Here is a 19984-nt window from a genome sequence, read left to right as displayed (position 1 = left end):
GTCTTATAAATCTGATTCATGGTATGATGATGATAAAGCACAATGATGATGACAGCTCAGTCAAAATATATTGTTTCATATAATATCCATATTATATGAATGTAGATACATAGATTACATGCATATGTATTATACATCTATATCAAAAAGAAATAATTTTGGATCAGTCATTCAAATAATTCTTAATTTATTAAAAATCTTTTCATCTATCTATTTTTTAATAGGATTTATTTTGCAATACCATTTATATCTGCATTAATTCATTTAATTAATTATGAAGTTAGATAAAACATTTTGATCATTTTGTTGGTAAGTTTTTATATAAATAAGAATTAATTGTACAAAAACAGGGAAAATACTATTGTTGTAACTGATAACTGTTTTCTATTCAGTTCTAATAAACAAACACCTCAAATAATCTTGATAATTTTTTTTACAGTTAATATTTCATTAGCAGAGATTAATGTCTTAATTTCACGTGTTATTGTTCTTCATATTACTTTTTTTCCTAGACAACTTTTTTCAAGACTTTCTGAATTTTAAAAATCTTGTATTAAGTTTGATATTACTATAAATACTTCAAATTTTAAACTGAATTGCTAGTAAAATTTTACAAATACACATTAACCCTCCAGTAGATGTAAAATATATTACTATAATTGATAAATATTTCAATTTTTTTAAGGACTGTTCAATAATAATTCTTTATTCAGTAAATAATAATAATAGGAAAAAAAAGTATTAATACCTTTGAAAATTTCATATTTAAAACCAGAATAATTAAATAAATTCAAACTTAAATATCCTTTTGTTTTATTAATGTAATGTTATAAACATTGATAATTAGAATTAGTAATATAAATCAAACTTCATTTATCTGAATCCTCTTCTTTTCGATTTCTGAATATTCCAGAAATCGATCTACAAAAGAAAAACTATTCAAACCAATCTCCAGAATATCCAAATTAATTTGAATAATAATCTTTAAAATTTTTATACATTTTTAGAGAGATTTATTTTTTGCAATGTTTATGAGATCATTGAAATAATATTTATGACCTTAATATCATTGGGTGCTTGCCAGAAGGTTGTATGTCAATTTTAAACAATTTTACAGAAAAGCCAGGAAAAAAGTTTGAGACAGTATAACATAAATTGAATTTTTTTAATGACGAGTTAATTTTTTCAAAAGTAACTTCACTTCATAGAAGGTTTTCATTGAAAACTTTATTGTTTCTGTAACTTCACTCACTTGTCAGAGAAAAAGTGACATACAACTTTAAAATTACATAAATAGGAATGCCATAATGTTCCTATTGTTTTCAAATCAGTAAAGCATGTAAATTTATTTTCAATCATTAAGTATTATTTTAATACATAACTTTAGACTTATTTCAATACCCCACTAATTTTGGTTTATCCTGATTTTTGTAAATCCAGATCAGATGTGGTTTTGTTTCAATTGAAAAAAATTGAGTATGACTAATTATGTAATTATATTACATCTACTTGAGGATTAATTTGACAGAAAAGACAAAAATCAACATTATTATTTACACGAAATGTATAATTTCTAATTATTTGTATATTTGTGAATTTCAAAAAAATTAATTACACGTATTATCTGCATATAGATTTGATGAAGCTATAATAAAAAATTATTATTAGTTGAAAATTTATCAAAATATTTTTCTAACTATAAATAAAATCTTAGACATTTAATTGGTAATATATTTAGATATTAGCATAAATCAAATTTGAATTAATAAATTGCATGCATGTCAAGTTGATCTATTTTTATGAAAAACTTTAATATTAAAATTTTAATAGAAAAGTTTGAATTTGAAAAAGGAAAAAAGTTTGTGCAAATTAAAAATAAAATTAAGAAAGTGCATCAATTAACATAAATTACATACTTGGAGGCCAAAGGTTGAGAATGTCAGCTATGTTGAAAGAGAATAATTATGCAGAAATAGAAATTATGGAATTATCAAAAATATGATAAAAAGAAAAGAACTATTTTGATTCTTCATGCATATTGAAAATAACTAAGCACTACTGCAAAGTTTAAAAAAAAATAAAAAGATGTAAATTAGTAATTTTATTCAGAATAAGAAAAATACATATATCATAAAAAGCAGAGTTAAGATGAAAATATAAATTAATGCAATAGATATTAAGCCTGGAATACCAATAAAAGCATGTGTGTAGCATTCTGAATTACTTTTCTATTGAATAAAAATTGAAATCTTGAATATTGTCAATTATTTGAGACAAAAATTTATTTAAGAACAAAACAAATTCCAGCCTGATTTTTAAAAGTTGGATTGTTTCCTGGTTAAAATTAAGCTAATCATTAATTTTAAAAAAATTGTATAATTTTGTCTAAAGATAGCACAAAATGATGACTTAACTGCCTAATATTAATAATTAGACATAATTTAGAGAATTATTTGATTCAAAAGTAATTTAAATCAGATGGCAATTCATATGGTGTAACTTATAACACATCTGCATATAAGCAGAAATTGCAGGTTTGAATTACCTTCTTTAGAATTTTCTGAACACAAGAAAACAATTTACATTTGTATTTCAAATCAGGATTTTTTTTTTTTTGTATTTGTTGTAAGATGAAAGTGGCAATAGAATAGCTGAAAACATTTCTAAATAAAATGTCACTTTCCTGAAAGTAGCAATTTCATATTGTATACTAAAAGTATAGTTTCATGCAGTTATGACAAAATGTCACAATTAACTACTGGAATTTATAATTAGCCCTTTCAAAACTTTTTTATTTCCAGTAAAATACAGTAGAGCATCATTTATCTGAATCAATTGGGAACTGGGGTTGTTCGGATAACAGATTATGTACAAAAAAATATATTAACCTATTCCATGTTGAAATTTTTCTCCGTTGCATTTTGCTTTGAATTTTCGTCGATTTTAAGCCTAACAAAAATTTTTATAATAATCGTGGCTATTGTATCGTTAAAAATTATTTCTTTATTTTGTACAAACAAGATGAATATATTGAAAAATATAAAAACAAAAAAATTATACTTTAGAAGTTAATCTAGTATCAAAAACATTCAATTCAGCATAACACAGTCCGACTGGAAAGCTTTCGGTTGACCGGCTTTCAGATAAACGACGCTCTACTGTATAATGTTTACTTGCACAAACAAACGTTTTTGTATCTCTATCAAGATCTGCTTCAGGTTTGATAATATTCTACCAAGTTAATTGAGTTAATTTTTGAACTTTGGGCATTCCATCGGTAGAATACAGTAGAGCATCGATTATCCGACCCCCCCCGATCAACTGCCGTCACATCGGTTAACCAACCGCGTTCTAGTCGGCAAATTCAAATGTCCACTAGTGATGTGGCACTACAATATTTGGCTGTCTTGGCTACTTTAATATTACTTTTGTTAAATTTTTGCGTGTTTTAGCTGGCTCGACCATGAAAGAGAAGCCAGTATTTAAACGAGGCTTAATCTTCTATTTTTCTTTAGTTTTGAATTTATTTTGTACAAAATAAAGAAATAATTTTTAACGATACAATAGCGATGATTATTATTAAAAAACACTATTTGTTAGGCTTAACATTGATGAAAATTCAACACTAAGTATGTTAATAGCAATATACTAATATACCATACTAATAATGTATTTTTTTCATACTTTTCGGTTATCCAATCAACCCCAGTCCCCAAATGAGTCGGATAATCGATGCTTACTGTAATATTGAACCTGAAGCAGATCTCTATAGAGATACGAAAACATTCGTTCGTGCAAGTAAATAGTATTATATTTTACTGGAAATAAGGTTTTGAAAGGGCTAGTATGACAAAATGACAGTTTAACTATTGATATTTAGATAAAATAATTATTTAATGAAATTATGTATCTTAATGCAGGACCAAAAATAATCCAACTTTTAAATATATTTGGATATTAAAAAAAAAAAAAAAAAAAAAAAAGCACTATTCTTTTGTAGATAGTTAATATTGCATATTAAATAAATGCAATTATTGATTTCCCATACTTTATATCTTTTTTTTCTCTAAAAGTGTTTCCATTTGTCTTAGCAGTTTAAATTTCCATGTCACATTTCATTAATATTCTTCAGTTCTGTATTTTAATAATTCACTGAAGTTTGAAAAATAGATTAAAAACAGATTAGTGAAAACTAAAGTGTTATTTCTTCGCATTGTATTAAATAAGATAATGTCATATTAATTTTGAAGCTTTTTAATCCTTTAACTACTTTTAATTTCTATTTTCCCACTTAACTTTGGCTTGTATGTATCAAAGAATTTTTACAATGAGTTAAAAAATTCATTGTAAAAATTCTTTGATACATACAAGCCAAAGTTACAATACAATGTTTGGAAAAGTTAAAATTCAGGAAGGTTAATTAAGTTTTCAATCGTTTTTAAAAATATTAGGCCTTATATCATTTTTTTCTAGCTTTATTATTTCTATAAAGTTTGTATTCAATTGCTATTAAATCTGCTTGTAATGTATACTTCATTAATACACTTAGTCTTCTTTTTCATTTTGTATATACAGAAAATTCACACAAATGTAGTTAGGAAAAAAAACTGGATAATTTTAATGTTTCATACTTAGTTTATAAAAAAGTGTTTATTATTATTATATATTAAAATATAACTTCCAAATTTAAACAAAAACAAATTACAATTTTTGTATAAAGAATATGTATCAAATTTGAAATTTAAAAATAAAATTACACTAAAATCAGTTTCTAATACTTTAGTTTATATTCCTTACATAAAATTATTTAAGCTGTTCTTTCATTATGTTTAATTCATTATTAATATTAAAATTTAGTTTTAAATTAGTTCTCTCTCTTTTTTTTTTTGTAAATGCTTAGCAAAGACTAAGTATAGTTCAGAGCTAGATGTGTTTTCCTTACTTATACCAAACTCACTGCAGTTAAATTATTAGTTCTTAGGCACTGAGTAATAAACTTATTGCTCTTTTTGTAAGAGAATATAAACTTCTCTTAAAACATTTTTCTGTCAATTACCAAAATTAAATGACAATTTAATAATTATGATTGAGTACAAATTTACCAAAAAAAAAATTTCACTTGATCTGTTTTGATAAATTGCAATCACACAAAAGTCAACATTTTTAATATTTTAAAAATTAAATATTCCACAAATGCTTTTAAACTAACAATAATAATAAAAATTATAACAAATATGAACTGATAACAGGTATCAAATGTAAAGAAATAAAACAGTAAAATTTTATTTAACATTATTTGTATTTTAAAAATAGATAAAATTTGAGTCACAAATTTAATATTTACCTATTGTTCTGTTGACAGTCATGTACTTTGATTCTTCTTTGGTTGATGCATCATACCAATTTAAAACATCTAAGACTGCTTGAGGATTTTCCTTCTGTTCTGATTTTGTGATATTTGAATTTTGTAATAGTCTTGCCCATGACTCAGGCATGCCCTGAATAGGAAAAAATTTTCACATCTTGGATATCACAAGATATATTGAATTTTCAACTCAACTACTTTACTATCTGATGAGGTACATGTCAACTAGATAAAATGTGTACAAACCCTGAATGCATCTCCCTCCAAAGTCTGCAGGCAGGAGAAGGGATATGGGTTAGTTAAAAGTTATATGTTAGTAATGGGATAGCAACAAATCAAACATAAAACAGCAAAAATATTGCATATTAATAAATGAGTTGTACACATTTTGACTGCAAATAAAACTGAATAAAATCAAATTATACAAATTATAAGGTTAATGAACAAAACAACAATTTACAAAGCTTATTTAAGCCATTATTTAAAAAAGCAATATAGACATTATTTAATTTTATAACTATTAATTTTAAAACAAACTGTACAGAAAATTTTTTTTAATTAAAAACAAATTATTAAATAATAATAAATTCACAAAAATATTAATCTGCCAGACAATAAAATAAGAAGCATGCAAAATTTAAAACAGCTATTTTGTTTTGCAAGCATAAAATAAAAATTTTGTTAAAATACTCTTGAAAAAATTCAAGAGTTTAAAATCATCAAAACTCATAAGCCTCATTTAAAAATTATTATAAAAAAAGACATGCAGGCATGTGTACTATTAATTTATATGTTATTCACAATAGAAGTTATTAATTATAAAGCTTCAATAAAATAAAGCCATAAATATAAGAAAAATCTTATTTATTAAAAAATTATAAGGAAATAAATGTAAAATTTTAAAGGTCCTATTAAATGAAAAATTTGAATGCTTTAAATCAAGTATATATAAGTGCTTACATCCAAATGTAATATAAATTATCTATATAAAAAAATTTAGCACTAGCCTGTCTTAAGAACATATCAGTTTTCATATTTGCAGAGTTTAGCTGAAAGTGGAAGTGACCAATTTGAAAAAATTTACCACTGCCTGTTGTTTATAATGCAGAGAAATGCATTCAAAACAATTTTATATAAAATCTAGCAACAAAAACAACTGAATTTATAACTGATAAGAGATTATTTAACACTAAAATATTCAAATATTTTTTAAGTAATGATTGTTACCAAAGACTTCCAAAATAAATACTATAACATTTATTAGTTAATCTAAATATATTGGTAACACTCCTAATGAATACAAACTAACATTTCAAGACTAATAGTTCAAATTAAGATCAAATTATCACTTATTTTATAACGGTGTTTAGAAGCAAGCTATGATCAGAAAACTGCAAATTTCCTTCTGCAGATATCTTGAATGGAGCAAAATTCACTTGCATTTCTATTATAAATCACTTATATTCATTTATTTAAAGAAAATTAAATGCATAAATGTAAATAAACAAAAATATAAAACAAATCTTTTGATACATGTAGACTTAGTAGAATTCAAAAATATAATAATTAATGAACAAAAAGGAAGAGTTGTGAAATTTTATCTTAAGAACCAACCATAAAACTTGCTTTATTGAGATTATTCAGAATATATTTACACACACTATCAAGAACACACAATTGTTATAAGGAAACAAATTTTTATTATGATATAAAAGTATTTAGTACTTAATAAATTCATTAGATTTCAAAAATTACCTAATATGGAAATCTTAAAGCATTGCTAAATAAGCTAATGCCGAAGCTAGAATAATTAAAAGTAATACATCATGTATATAAATATATAATCACAATCCAAATTATAATAATTAAAAACTTTTATACATATATTCATAAAATGCACACACACAGATACTATCACACACTATAGAGTTATTTCAATCAGTTTTTGTGAACAAGTATAGCATTATAGAATTTGATCAACTTATCAACACTAAAAGTACAATTGGATTTACAAAGCTATATAGAATAATGCAACAACAAAAAAAAAATAAATGTTTATAAAAGTGAAAGTAAAATGTTACTTATTTATTAATAATAATGTAAACAGTAATTTTAATCAAAGTGATTTCAAAAGATAAAATAAGAAAGCATTTCATAAATTAAACATCATGTATTATGATTTCTTCCAGTATAGTGTGTGTGTGTGTGTGTGTGTGTTTAAAAAGATAATTTGAAATGAGGGGTGCAGGTTGATGATTTTAAAGTGCAATTATAAACTCATACCTATGAAACTGCTGCTGCTAATAGGCATGAAATAGAAATAGATGGTGGTGTGAATTATGTAAACATTTATTTTCATTCTAACTATTTTATGTAGGATATGTGCAATCGTAGATATGCAAAAAAACAGAAACTGAGAAATTACTTCATTTTATAAAAATTTTTCTTTTCAGAACCACACAATGCATCAGACATGACAAATTGTTGTGTCTGATTCATATTAAAATGCAATACAACTTAAAATTCACACATGAAATTACCTAACATATATAATTAAGTGGTTTCAAAAATAATTTATACTAACCAGACTAATAAGAATGCTTTTGGCTACAATATTCAATGGTAACTATTTATTTTTGCATATGACTCTTCATTTTAAACTGCATGATAAAAAACTTTAGTATATAGTTTAAAGAAATTGAGATTTGTTATTTAGAATTATTTTTCATCGTATTTCATCATTTTCTTATATATCTAAATAAATTATATTTAATATAATATAAATTATGACATCTAGATATTCTTTGACAGATGTACTTAAGGAGTTAGTTAATAGTCTAACTTGGACTAATAGAAGATGAAAGTTGTCAGTTTACAAAAGTCCAAGTTAACTAGGTGTTTTTTCTGACAATGCAGAAAATGAGAACATATCAGTTCAGCAATTTATTATAATCAGCTCTAGACAGAAGTTTTACTGAGCTGAGATTAGAGATGAAATTATTATTAGAGGAAATGAGCTCAAAACATTTCATGACAGTACAGTATCTGGCAAAGTACAGTCTTTTGTAACTTGCCAACTACAGTAATATAATGCAATGTAATGCAAAGATTTCCAGATATTGAAAACACTAATTTTTCTACGGTCAAGAAATTTTAAATTACTGTTTTGAAAAAATTTGTCAGAGTTAATAGGATTTTTTGTACTGTATATAGTTATATCAGAACAGTATTCTCATTGATAAGGCAGTTCATTGCAAGCCAGACTGACTGATAAAATACATAAAATAAACTCATTATAATTATTACTCTCAATACAAATATTTCAATGAAGTAGCCCATAAAACATACTATAAATATTCCAGATATATAGATTCACACATTAAAATCAAAGACTTAGTAAATGTTGATTACAATCTGACATGCAATTAGTATTCAAAACTACTTCACAGTGTATAAGTATTAACTTTTTCAAAGAATACTTGGTTAAAGTTATTCTCCTGAAATTTTACCTATTTGTGATGCAAAAAACACTTATATTCAAGTATCACACAACGAACTTCACATCTTTACAAAAGGCTATCTGATATTTATTTTACTATACAGAAGTTCATCCCAGGGTTATTCTAATTGTGAAAAAATAAAAGTAGAATAGTATTTTTCCAAATATTTCTTCAATAAATGGCAAGTGGTAAGTTATATTTATAAATGAAAAAAAGTTAGTTAGAAAACTCATTGTGGTAGTCTGTTTTATTCAAATTTTCCTTTTGTAGGAAATTTGAAGGGATAAGTAAGTAGATACTTATAAATTTTCACAACTTAAGAGAGAAATTATCATAATTGCATTTTTTACTTTTATTATGAAGAAGTGTACCATTTAAAAATAGTAATAAAATGATAAACTTAAATACTTATCAATTAAAACATTTATGTAATTATTCAAAAAATTTTTACTTTATTCTGTATAGAGTCTACATTATATATAATTACACTGCTGGCCATTAAAATTGCAACACCAAGGACAAGATCTTTCAAAGCCATATCTTATACAGATAACTTATGAATCAAGGATGAAATGATTACAATTTCAGCTCTGTTCGAGCTGCAGAACGTACAGAAAATCAGTATCTTGGTGCACCATGTAGCAACAGTTATTGCCACCCATGGTGCAATAACTGTTGCTACATGGTCCAGCATACAGAGAAATAGATGTTGGGTGTGTGTCATTCCATGCTGTTTCGACACATTGTCAAAGTTCATCTGCTGTGGCCACAAACCATCTGACTTGCCAATCATTGCAAGATTGTGGACTACAAGTGTTCAACAGGCAAATGAACCAGTGACTGCACAGGCCAGGGATAAAGTAGAACATGGCAACAATCAAGGAATTCTTGGACAAGTTGGACAATCCACACCACATGTAGTCACACATTTTTCTGTTAGTAAGTGGCTCTAGGAAGGCCCTAAAGATAAAGGATAATAGACTCCAGCCCCTCAGATGTAATGACGGATGTTTGATGTACTGCAAATGTCTCCTAGGAACAAGCATAATTAGAATGCAATGGCACCCCCCATACCATAATGTCAGGTGCTGAACTGGTGTGGCAATGTTTAATGCTGGCCTCAGTCTTTCACTGTAGTATTGCCAGATATGGAGGAACCCTTCATGGCAATGAGACAGAAGCAGAACTTGTTTGAAAGACTCATGCCATTCATCCCTCCATGCATGATGTTTTATGCACCATTAAAACCACAGATTCCTCTGATGTGCAGTCAAAGTAAGCCGAAATAATGAATGCCTTGAAAAATGGTAGCAGTATGCTAGCAACAGTACTGCAGATGGCGTAAACCATCCATGGTTGTTGTGCAACACACTAATTCTTGAGCTAGAGTTTGTGATGTGGTGGTACCATCTGCCATAACTGAGTGGATAAGGCATCTGTCCTCTCATTCAGTAATGTGCTACATTGCTGAATGTTTCTCTTCAGCCTACCAATTACATATTTGCATCACTGTGGCTACAGTCCTTCCAACACAAGCACCAATTTCACAGATAGATAATCTGCAGTTTTGTTATGCCACAGTTCTCCCACTATCAAAAAATCAGAAACTTACTGGGTATTATCACCATATTCTTTGATGAAGTATTTGCATGAAAGAGCAGCAAAAAAATACAATTCCAATACTTAAAACCAACTCTGTTATCTCATCTTACACCACTTCCAAAAGGTGTTACTGGTGCAAATGATTTGCATTTGTGCTGCACTGTTAATCATTTATGTGTCTTCCCATGATCTATATATCATGCAAATTTTGAGACAATTGGATGTGTCCTTCTTGGTGCTGAAATCTTAATGGACAGCAGTCTATATAAAAATATTTTAAACAACAAAATATTTCCATTTAATATAATGTTCATAAATATTGTTATAGTTTTATTATTACACAGCAACCAAATATTAGTAAATAGTTTTAAAGTTAAATGGCAAATTTTACTAGAAATTCAATTTTTTTTCATATATAATAGTTATACATTCAAAAACTGCTATAGAAGAATTCTGTAACATTAAATGTAAATAAATATTCAAAATATATAAAACGAAAATTGAATTCAAATTTTATTAAACTAAAAACAGCAATGACTTGTAATTAAATATAATTTTTCAAACTATCAATTGTCACTTCCTCTTTCTCAATGAAGATGCAATAGAAAAAGTATTTTTTACTTTCTATATTTTTAAAAATAAATTATTGCTCAAAAAACAAAATACTATATACCTGAAATGCACTTCATAATTATACTTTATTATTTATAGGAAAAAAAAAATTTTTTTCATTTTACAGAACCTTTAAACAAAATACTAAAATACATTCAGCTCTTACTTATATATAAGAATATTTAAATTTAATAAGTCTGAATTTTAATAAAATATTTAAATTAAATATATAATTTTAGAAAAATATACAAAAAGTACATATATTTAAAAATTAAAGCTAAAAAATTTCATGTTTAAACATCAGATTTTACTTTCATACATGAAAATACCAAAAACTTTATATTACATTTTTACTTGGCTATTAATATGCCTCAAAACCAAACTTATTATAATGACCACAAATGACTTTGTAACCATTTTATCATTTCCATCTTATCGACTCCAATATGCATTTCGAATGTATACATTCACCCGTTTAGTTGGGTAGAATATTATATAATATTTAGTCAACAGCTAAAATCCCATATCTTTTTTTTTTTTTAACAAAAACAGGTAAAATATAGATAAAATCAGAACTACTATTATTTTCCATAATGCCTGAACAGTTCTACAATTTTCAATCCATAAAAATGTTTTTCACCAATATCCAGTTCACTGACCATTGTATAACCAAACAGCCACAATATGGAAAATAGAAGTTCTGATTTTATCTATATTTTACCTGTTTTTATTTAAAAAAAAAAAAAAAAAAGATTTGGAATTTTAGCTGTTGACTAAAATTATTATATAATATTGTACCCAACTAAAGAGGGATGAATGTATGTCTGAAATGGATACTGGAGTCAATAAAATTGAAATGATAAAACAGTTACAAATTCATGGTATACTGGCACAATGAAGTGACTTTCATTCAACACTTGGCTAGTTTTCCATCTTTTATTCAGTTAGATTCTAACTGAATAAAAGAACTGAAGAAAAGAATTCTAACTGAATAAAAGATGGAAAACTAGCCAAGTGTTGAATGAAAGTCACTTCATCGTGCCAGTATACCATAACACAAATTACAACACGGTTTCAATAGAATCAAAGTTACAAAGTCATTTGTGGTCATTATGATAAGTTTGGTTTGAGGTATATTAATAGCCAATTAAAAATTTAACATAGTTATCCAAACAAGAAGCATTTTATACAACAAACTTTGATATTAAAATTTTAAGTATTAGCTAGCTATAAACAGGTTAGGAATTTTACTAATAAATAAATCCATGTAAATATATGAATTGTAAACAGTGATGTTCTGATCAATAAAAGCTTTGCTATTTGCAATTCTTAAATATTTTACAATCAGAACAACGCATTTACATATCTTTTTATATAAACTTAAAATATTCTTTTAAATCTAGTCACAAAATATTATAAATATGCATTGTTTTGAATTTAAGTGTTTTCTATATTAAAACAGATCCTAATTAGCAATTTGATATTATTGTTTATGAAATGTAAACTATTAGGATAACTATATATAAATATTTTAATTTTTTTGGTTTAATTTTTAATGTTTTTCATTTAAGTGTTCTCTAATGCAAGAAAGTATTGAAAGTTTTGTGATATTAACTATATATTTGTTTAACTGTTTTTATTAATATAAGAATGCAATTAAAAGGTTTTTCATTAAAATATTAAAAGATCATTCACCACCATATTCAAGACAGTTTTCATATTTCTGATATCTAATACTAGGCATATTAAAAATCAGTGTTCATTAATTTTATAATCATATCACGAAACTATATTTGATTTGAAATTTATATCAATATCTAAACTAACAATATATATACATATAAGTATCCCTTGTATTACATGATTAATTGGTCCTAGAAAGTATCACATAAAACAAGTTGACTTCTGCATGGGTAAAACAGATATTTTACTAAAATGATAGTTACAGCAACTGGAGGAAAAAAATTATCTAAAATTTAAGAAAAACAATTAACTAGTTATATCTGTAATTAGTAATAACAGTGTTATCAATTAATATGGAAACAATCTGAATCATCCTTTTCTTGCTTCTTTGACAATTCTGGTCAATGGACTGATGATTTTCAACTCTTGAAGAAATAAATGGAAGTAAAATAGTGAATTCACAAGGAAAGTTCTTCTCACTTTTAGAACTGCCTTCTACAAAAGCTATGAACTGTGAGACACATTCCAAGAGAACAATCTGCAATGCTTATTTCATATTTGTCAGTCATTTTATCGGTTGGCATAGTCTTTTCTAAAAAATTCTTTCCATCATTTTTTAAACCACAAAATGACTATCAAAATTCACTGACAGAGGAAGTAATCAGTGAAAATTAATAAATAGAATGTACGCTAACAAAAACCACAATTCAAAATCGTGGCTTTTGTAACTTCAGAAAGTTATAAAAGCCAATATGATGAGAAAAGCTATTGATTGTGAATACCCCTAATATGGGTCTGCTGTGATTAAGAAAATTTAAGACATTTTTAATGCTTCAGATACTACCAATGCAAAGAACTACATTTTTAACACATGTAGTTGAATTGTAGATGCAAGGACAGTTCTTTCTAAGAATTAAAATTACTTACTAGTATTTTCATCATGTTGATGCTGTCTTCAGGTAGGCTACTTTGATCAAATGCCAAACATGTGTCATTACAAATTTATTTTTTTGAAACAGTTCTAGAATGGAATACAAAAATTCAGACAGCAGACTAACATAAATTGTACATTACTTGTATGTTAAAGTCAGCTGTCTGAATTTTTGTATTCTATTCTAGAATAGTTTCAAAAAACAAATTTTTAACAATACATATTGGCATTTGATCAAGCTAGCCTGAAGCATCAACACAAAGTAATTTAATTCATTGGTTGATTTTTTAAAAAATTACATCATAGAAAAACTGCTTAAAGTGAGATCACATATGACAAGGGACACTTTTATTTTTTATAATTATATTTGATTTTATATCTTATATTCTGATTTAATTCTGTATGTGTTTTGTAATTACTGAATTATATTTTTAGTTTAATTCTTTTAATCTAGCACTATTGAATCTTAACAACAATGAAATAAAGTTGCATTGTTAGCAATATAACAATATAAGAAATTATTTTATTTGCTAACATGTTAAAATACAGTAATTTATGAATATCAGTTATTATTGGTACTATATTGATGTTAATGTCAGCACATTATTGTAACAACATTAATACATTACAGAATTATTTGTTTATTGTTTTTGTTTTAAGACAGTTAATAACTTCATGAATAAATAAATATATTCATTGTGCTTAAAATGTTAGTATATAAATTTTTTTAAATTAATTCAATAAAGTAGTTGAATAACTCAGACAACACTGGGACCATTACATAGAGAATATACATCAAACTGCTTAGACTCAGAAAGTCATTTTTTTTTTTTTTTATTAGAAGAAATATTTTCAATCTCGTTACAGATCATCACACCTTACAAAACTACAAACAAAGAATGATAGTTACAAATATGTAGGATTAAACAAGGTTATAATACACAACTCTCAAACTACTACTGTTGCTCATTTTTTATTTCTATGATCTACTTAACTTTAATTTCCATAAATGTTGTCATTGCTAAAAATTCCCTTTTTCAAAAAGTAGTTAGAATGATTCATTTTATTAAAGCATCCTAATACAACTATTTTGTTTGAAACAGATATTGGAAAACAAATTCAAACTTGCATTTCATATATAAATATTTTTATTTGATCAAGATCTCTGGAATATGATAAAAAGAGCAACTTAATTTTCTATCTGTTTAATGATATACTCATGAGGTGAGAACCAAAAGATTCTTCTGACCTAGATAATTTTAAAGAAAAAAAATTTTAAGTTCAAAGTTCTCTCATTTTTTGTACATAGAACCAAATTTTCATACCAGAAACTTCTCTCTAGGCCTCTACAGCTCATAAAATGACAAAACAAAGATGATTATATAAACAACAGATGAAAGTAAAAAAAACCAATGTGGAAAAAAAAAATGTAGATAGAACCCGCTAGTTGTTACCTCACAAACTAAAGACAGATTACAATAGAAAAAAAAAATACAATTGTAAAATGGATTTTTCATATTATAAACACACCAAAGTGAGCTAAACAAATCTAAGAATTTTAAGGCTATTCCTCAAATATAATTTTAAAGTTTTAAGCATAACCTCCATTTTCTGAATAATTATTTTTGAAATTTTTTGTTGGAAAAATAAATTATTGATAAAATTGAATAGCATTACTAAAAATATTTGTTTTGATGCTATTTTTAAATCTAGACTTTTTACACAATTAACAAAATATTAATTATTTTGTTGTTCATGTTAATGTATAAAATATTAAAATGTAATATTGTCATTACATTATGTTATTAAATATCTAAAGAAGCCTCTCACTCCAGTGATGTGCTGGAGCTGGCTTTCACTGGCTTGAAAGTATAATGTTTTATTGCAAATTGACTATCAAAATGAATGTTTTATTATCGTTTGAATTTTGTATCCCAAAATGTAAATCAGTAAAACTTATAATATTTACAGTACATCCACACACATTTTTTGGTCTTTTTCTCAGTGAGTTATTAAAAAGGTACCAGCATATCATTGCTGCACAAACATCAACAATCTAATAATTAAACTACTGGGTTGTTCGGAAAGTAATTGTTTTTTTTACCACCAGAGGAATTAGTTGTATTTTTACCTGCCAATTTTATTCTAAATTGTATTATCATTATATATTTTGACAGCTGACATTTCAAGGCTATTGTAAAAAATTTTATAGACCTATACTATACAATAGCTGGAAAAGTAATAATGATGACTATTCTGATTACTTTTTTTAAAAATACAAAATAAAACGATTAGTTGGTTAAAAATTTTTTAATTGTCAATACTGGAATCATCAACTGCAACAGATTTCATTCGTAATCTAAATTTTGAAATTTTAAACTATTAGCATTGGATTGTTAAATTAATTAACATCATAAATTTCGGTATTAACTCCCAATATCAATAATATTAAATGTTGTAGTCTCGCTAGAAGAGCAGTGCAACATTTATGTGCATGCATTTTCTGAGGAAAACATTATTGGTCACCAACATGATTGTTTTAAGGGAGGTAAAAATTGCTTCATGGAATTGATACTTTGTAACATCTCATGAGGGAACCAACTTACCAGGAATTTTTAACAAGCATCTTATGGACAGGACCAATGAGAGTGGGACGATGGGGTAAAATTTTCCAGACCCAGGATTCACAGGAACACAGACTTCATTCCAAAACTTTTTCAATCATTCCCAAGGCCCATGTAAATTTTTTCCCCTGGACCAGTGACAGCTTTTGAGGTCATTGTTTATGAGCAAAATGATGATACTGCAGAATTTGAATGACATAGGAGGGAAAAAAGTCTCAGGCAAGAACATCTTAAGCAGGTTTTACTGTACTATTATAAAATGACAAAGCTTAATTTTTAGGGCAGAGAAGAGTTTTATAAAAAAAATTGTGAATACTAATAACAAGTAAAACATTAAGTCTGATCACACTGGAGATATGACACATGACCCCTTCTATTTCTATACCCTGTCAAGCTTTAATTAAGAACCAAAATTTAATAGCATTAATGTCCCTTTATACACAAGCTACCATGCCAAATTTCATTTAAACTTTACCCACTGAGATATTGTTTAATATCTCAGAACAGAAAATGAAGACATTAAACAAATTAGATGCCAACACAAATTTTTTCCCTTTATTGGACATTTTTTGGGCTTGGGAGGTCTCCAAACATGTAATTTGCAAAAAACTGAGGGTCAAATTTGACACAATTTTCAATACTTATCTGTTTGATATACATAACAAGTTGGAAAAGTAAAACAAAGTCTGAGCCATTGAAAATCTGCCAACTCTGGCTAACTAAAACACCAAAACTCCACAACTCCAACTCCAACTCCACAGCCCTGCTTTTAAAACTATGAAAGATATCTAGACAATATAAAGAATCAAAGACATTAAAAAAAATAAGAAAAACTAACGAAAGTAATTCAAATTATCATATTGTATTTTTATTTTATGTTAAAGGTTAAATATATTTAAATTAAGCAATTAGAATTCTATATAATCCTTTTATGTAAAACATTTGAAAATCTTTCAAATCAAATCATTACTAATACAATCTTTAATTCTTTAAACACAAAAATCGGCCAAAATCAGCTTAATCTGTTTGAGGGGGGGAAAAAAATCACCCAAAGGGAAATTTGACTGGTTTTGCTATACAAATTCTCCTTGTAGCTTAAGGGGTATAAACGATTTTGTCTCCAGGTATATAGAAAGAAGAAATTTTCAGAGGAAGTTAAAATAATATAATATATATGTATCTCCTTTTAATGACATGAATATTCAGCAATATAGTTAAGATGAGTTTGTTTTAATGTTTTATTGTATTTAGTTCTATAATATAAAATGTAATTGTAAATAACTAAGTGCAGTTATATTAGTTATTTATTATTGTAATATTTAAAATAACTAAATATATTTTTTATCAAATTTACCTAATAAATATTCAACTTCTCTTTATTCATGCATAAATTACCAATTTAACTTACAGTGAATTCTCCAGTTACAGCATCAAAGCCTACATGAACTGTGTGCTCAAAATTTGTTGGAGGTGAAATCACTGGTTTTTCAATTTCCTTGCGATCTTTCTTTGTACCTAAAAAATGTATTAATATAATTAATTATGTAATAATTTAAGTTCATAATTTTAAATAAAACCTTATGAACATTCATCATACCATAGCAAGTAAATTTTAACTAGTTAGCCATCAAAAGTAATTTATTGTTTTATATGCCATTAATTTTTAATTATTAGAAAATTATGTTTTAATACTAAACATTAATTTTAAAAATATACAGTACCTTGCCAAATAATTAGACCCATGCAAAAAAATTGATAATTTTAGTTTTTGATGTAATAAATCAATAATAATGAAATTGTTGATAATAGAATTATTTAAAATATTTGAAATAAAAAGGAAGTTTTTGCATATAAAAGTTTTAATGTAAAAAAATTTAAAATATTAAAAATGAAAATTAGTATTTTGCATGACTACCCTCAACAGCCAGTAGTGCTTCTATATGACCAAAAATACTCTACCTTTTTTTAATTTTTGTTCTCATCAGTGGGCTATGGTGCCATACCACAATAAAGAACTATCAGCTCTATTTGTAGTCGAAAGTTGATTTTTCTTTCGTTTACAGTGTTGCCATATAAACATTAGAAGTGTTTGTGATGTAATAGAGAACAACAACATAAATACTCATTTCTTAAACATTGTGAAAAAAATAACATACAGTAGAGAGTCGTTTATCTGAATCAATTGGGGACTGGGGTTGTTCGGATAACCGATTATGTACGAAAAATATATTAACCTGTCCGATGTTGAAATTTTTCTCCATTGCGTGTCACTTCTTGTTGAATTTTCGTCGATTTTAAGCCTAATGAAAATTTTTATAATAATAATTGAGAGCTATTGTATCATTAAAAATTATTTATTTCTTTATTTTGTACAAACAAAATAAATATATTGAAAAATATAAAAACATAAAAATTATACTTTAGAAGTAAATCTAGTATCAAAAAAGTTTGATTCAACACGACACAGTCTGACTGGAAAGCATTTGGATAACAGACGTTTCGGATAACCAGTGTTCGGATAAACGACTCTACTGTAGTACAAAAAGTATGATTTTAGTCAATGGGTCTAATAATTTGGCAAGGTACTGTAATTTTAATATCTATTATCTTAACTATTCATTAAATTCAAGTTAAATTATAAAATATTTTATTTAGCTTATATATTATAGTAAAGCCTGTCCAAAACAGAACCTGAATAAAACAAACCTGCTTAAACAGGAAAATTTTTTCCTGAATGGAGTAATTTTCTATGTTAGAAAAACCCTGTTCAATACAGAAATCTGTCAAACTGGAAAAATATTTGGTACTATACCATGCAAATTCTATTTACAGGTTTTACTGTATATAATTTTTTTAACATGTTTTGACAGAAGCTTAATGCTTTTCTGATAATAAATGTCATAAGAATTTCTAGGAAAAATCTGTTAAATTTAATTTATATTATAATAAGTATAAGGAAAATTCATTTTTTTCCTTCTTTCAATTTCTTTCTTACAATATCTGTAATCTTGGAACATCAATAAATATGACTCCAAGATCAGTATCTAAACATGAAACATTATCACAAACCTTACTCAAGGAATCTGATTTTTTTTTATTTAATAAAATGTTCTTTTCCTACTCTCACTCAGACTCTATTTAACTGTAAGACACACACACCTTTATGCTGAGAACTATAAATTTAAATTTAATCATAAAAAACAAACGTTTTCGGCCACTCCACTGGCCATCATCAGGTTAACTATATTCGAATACTATTTCGAACAACCCGTTCAAAATCGAAATAGATTACAATAGAACTCACGCGCTCAACTACGTAAACCAAATGTAATATAAATAACTTAGAAAAATAAATAAAACAAAATAAAATAAAACATGCCAATGGTACATGTAAACATAGCAATATCTATATATCTATAGGCAATCATTTGCGCCTAGTTAATGTGTTCTTGTGACTTTTTTAATTAGAAACTTCCAAGCTGATGGTAAAATGGTCGCATCTTTGTAATTTAAGCATTTTTTGGTTAAGCTGGACTTATAAATTTCACATTTTTCAGTTGTCGCTGCAAGTGTCGGCGAATGGACAGGTGTTATGATTTTGGCTTCTTCCCATTTAACAACGGATCCCTCCGTCTGCGCCATTTTTGCTAACGTTGTTATGATGTGA

The 19984-nt window shown here is 26.3% G+C and overlaps 1 protein-coding gene across 4 annotated transcripts in view; it reads right to left on the bottom strand.

Annotated features, from left to right (window-relative positions):
* Pak (serine/threonine-protein kinase PAK 3-like protein) overlaps positions 1-19984 on the bottom strand; it is a 58143-nt gene that overhangs the window by 13117 nt on the left and 25042 nt on the right. Inside the window, exons 4-8 of one of the 4 annotated variants that reach the window (XM_067271706.1) lie at positions 17726-17832; positions 5612-5635; positions 5345-5498; positions 1917-1943; positions 1616-1645 (exon numbers count right to left, since the gene is read on the bottom strand). In XM_067271706.1, the coding sequence (XP_067127807.1) occupies positions 1616-1645; positions 1917-1943; positions 5345-5498; positions 5612-5635; positions 17726-17832 (342 nt within the window). The remainder of the gene's footprint in view (positions 1-1615; positions 1646-1916; positions 1944-5344; positions 5499-5611; positions 5636-17725; positions 17833-19984) is intronic. The other 3 variants (XM_067271708.1, XM_067271707.1, XM_067271709.1) reach the window with 3 other exon arrangements.

This window comes from Centruroides vittatus, unplaced genomic scaffold (assembly GCF_030686945.1).
Source record: "Centruroides vittatus isolate TY-2023 unplaced genomic scaffold, ASM3068694v2 contig_400, whole genome shotgun sequence".
Lineage (NCBI taxonomy): Eukaryota > Metazoa > Arthropoda > Arachnida > Scorpiones > Buthidae > Centruroides > Centruroides vittatus.
The sequence above is the reverse complement of the archived record's forward strand: the minus strand, read 5'-3'. Positions and strand labels throughout refer to the sequence as shown.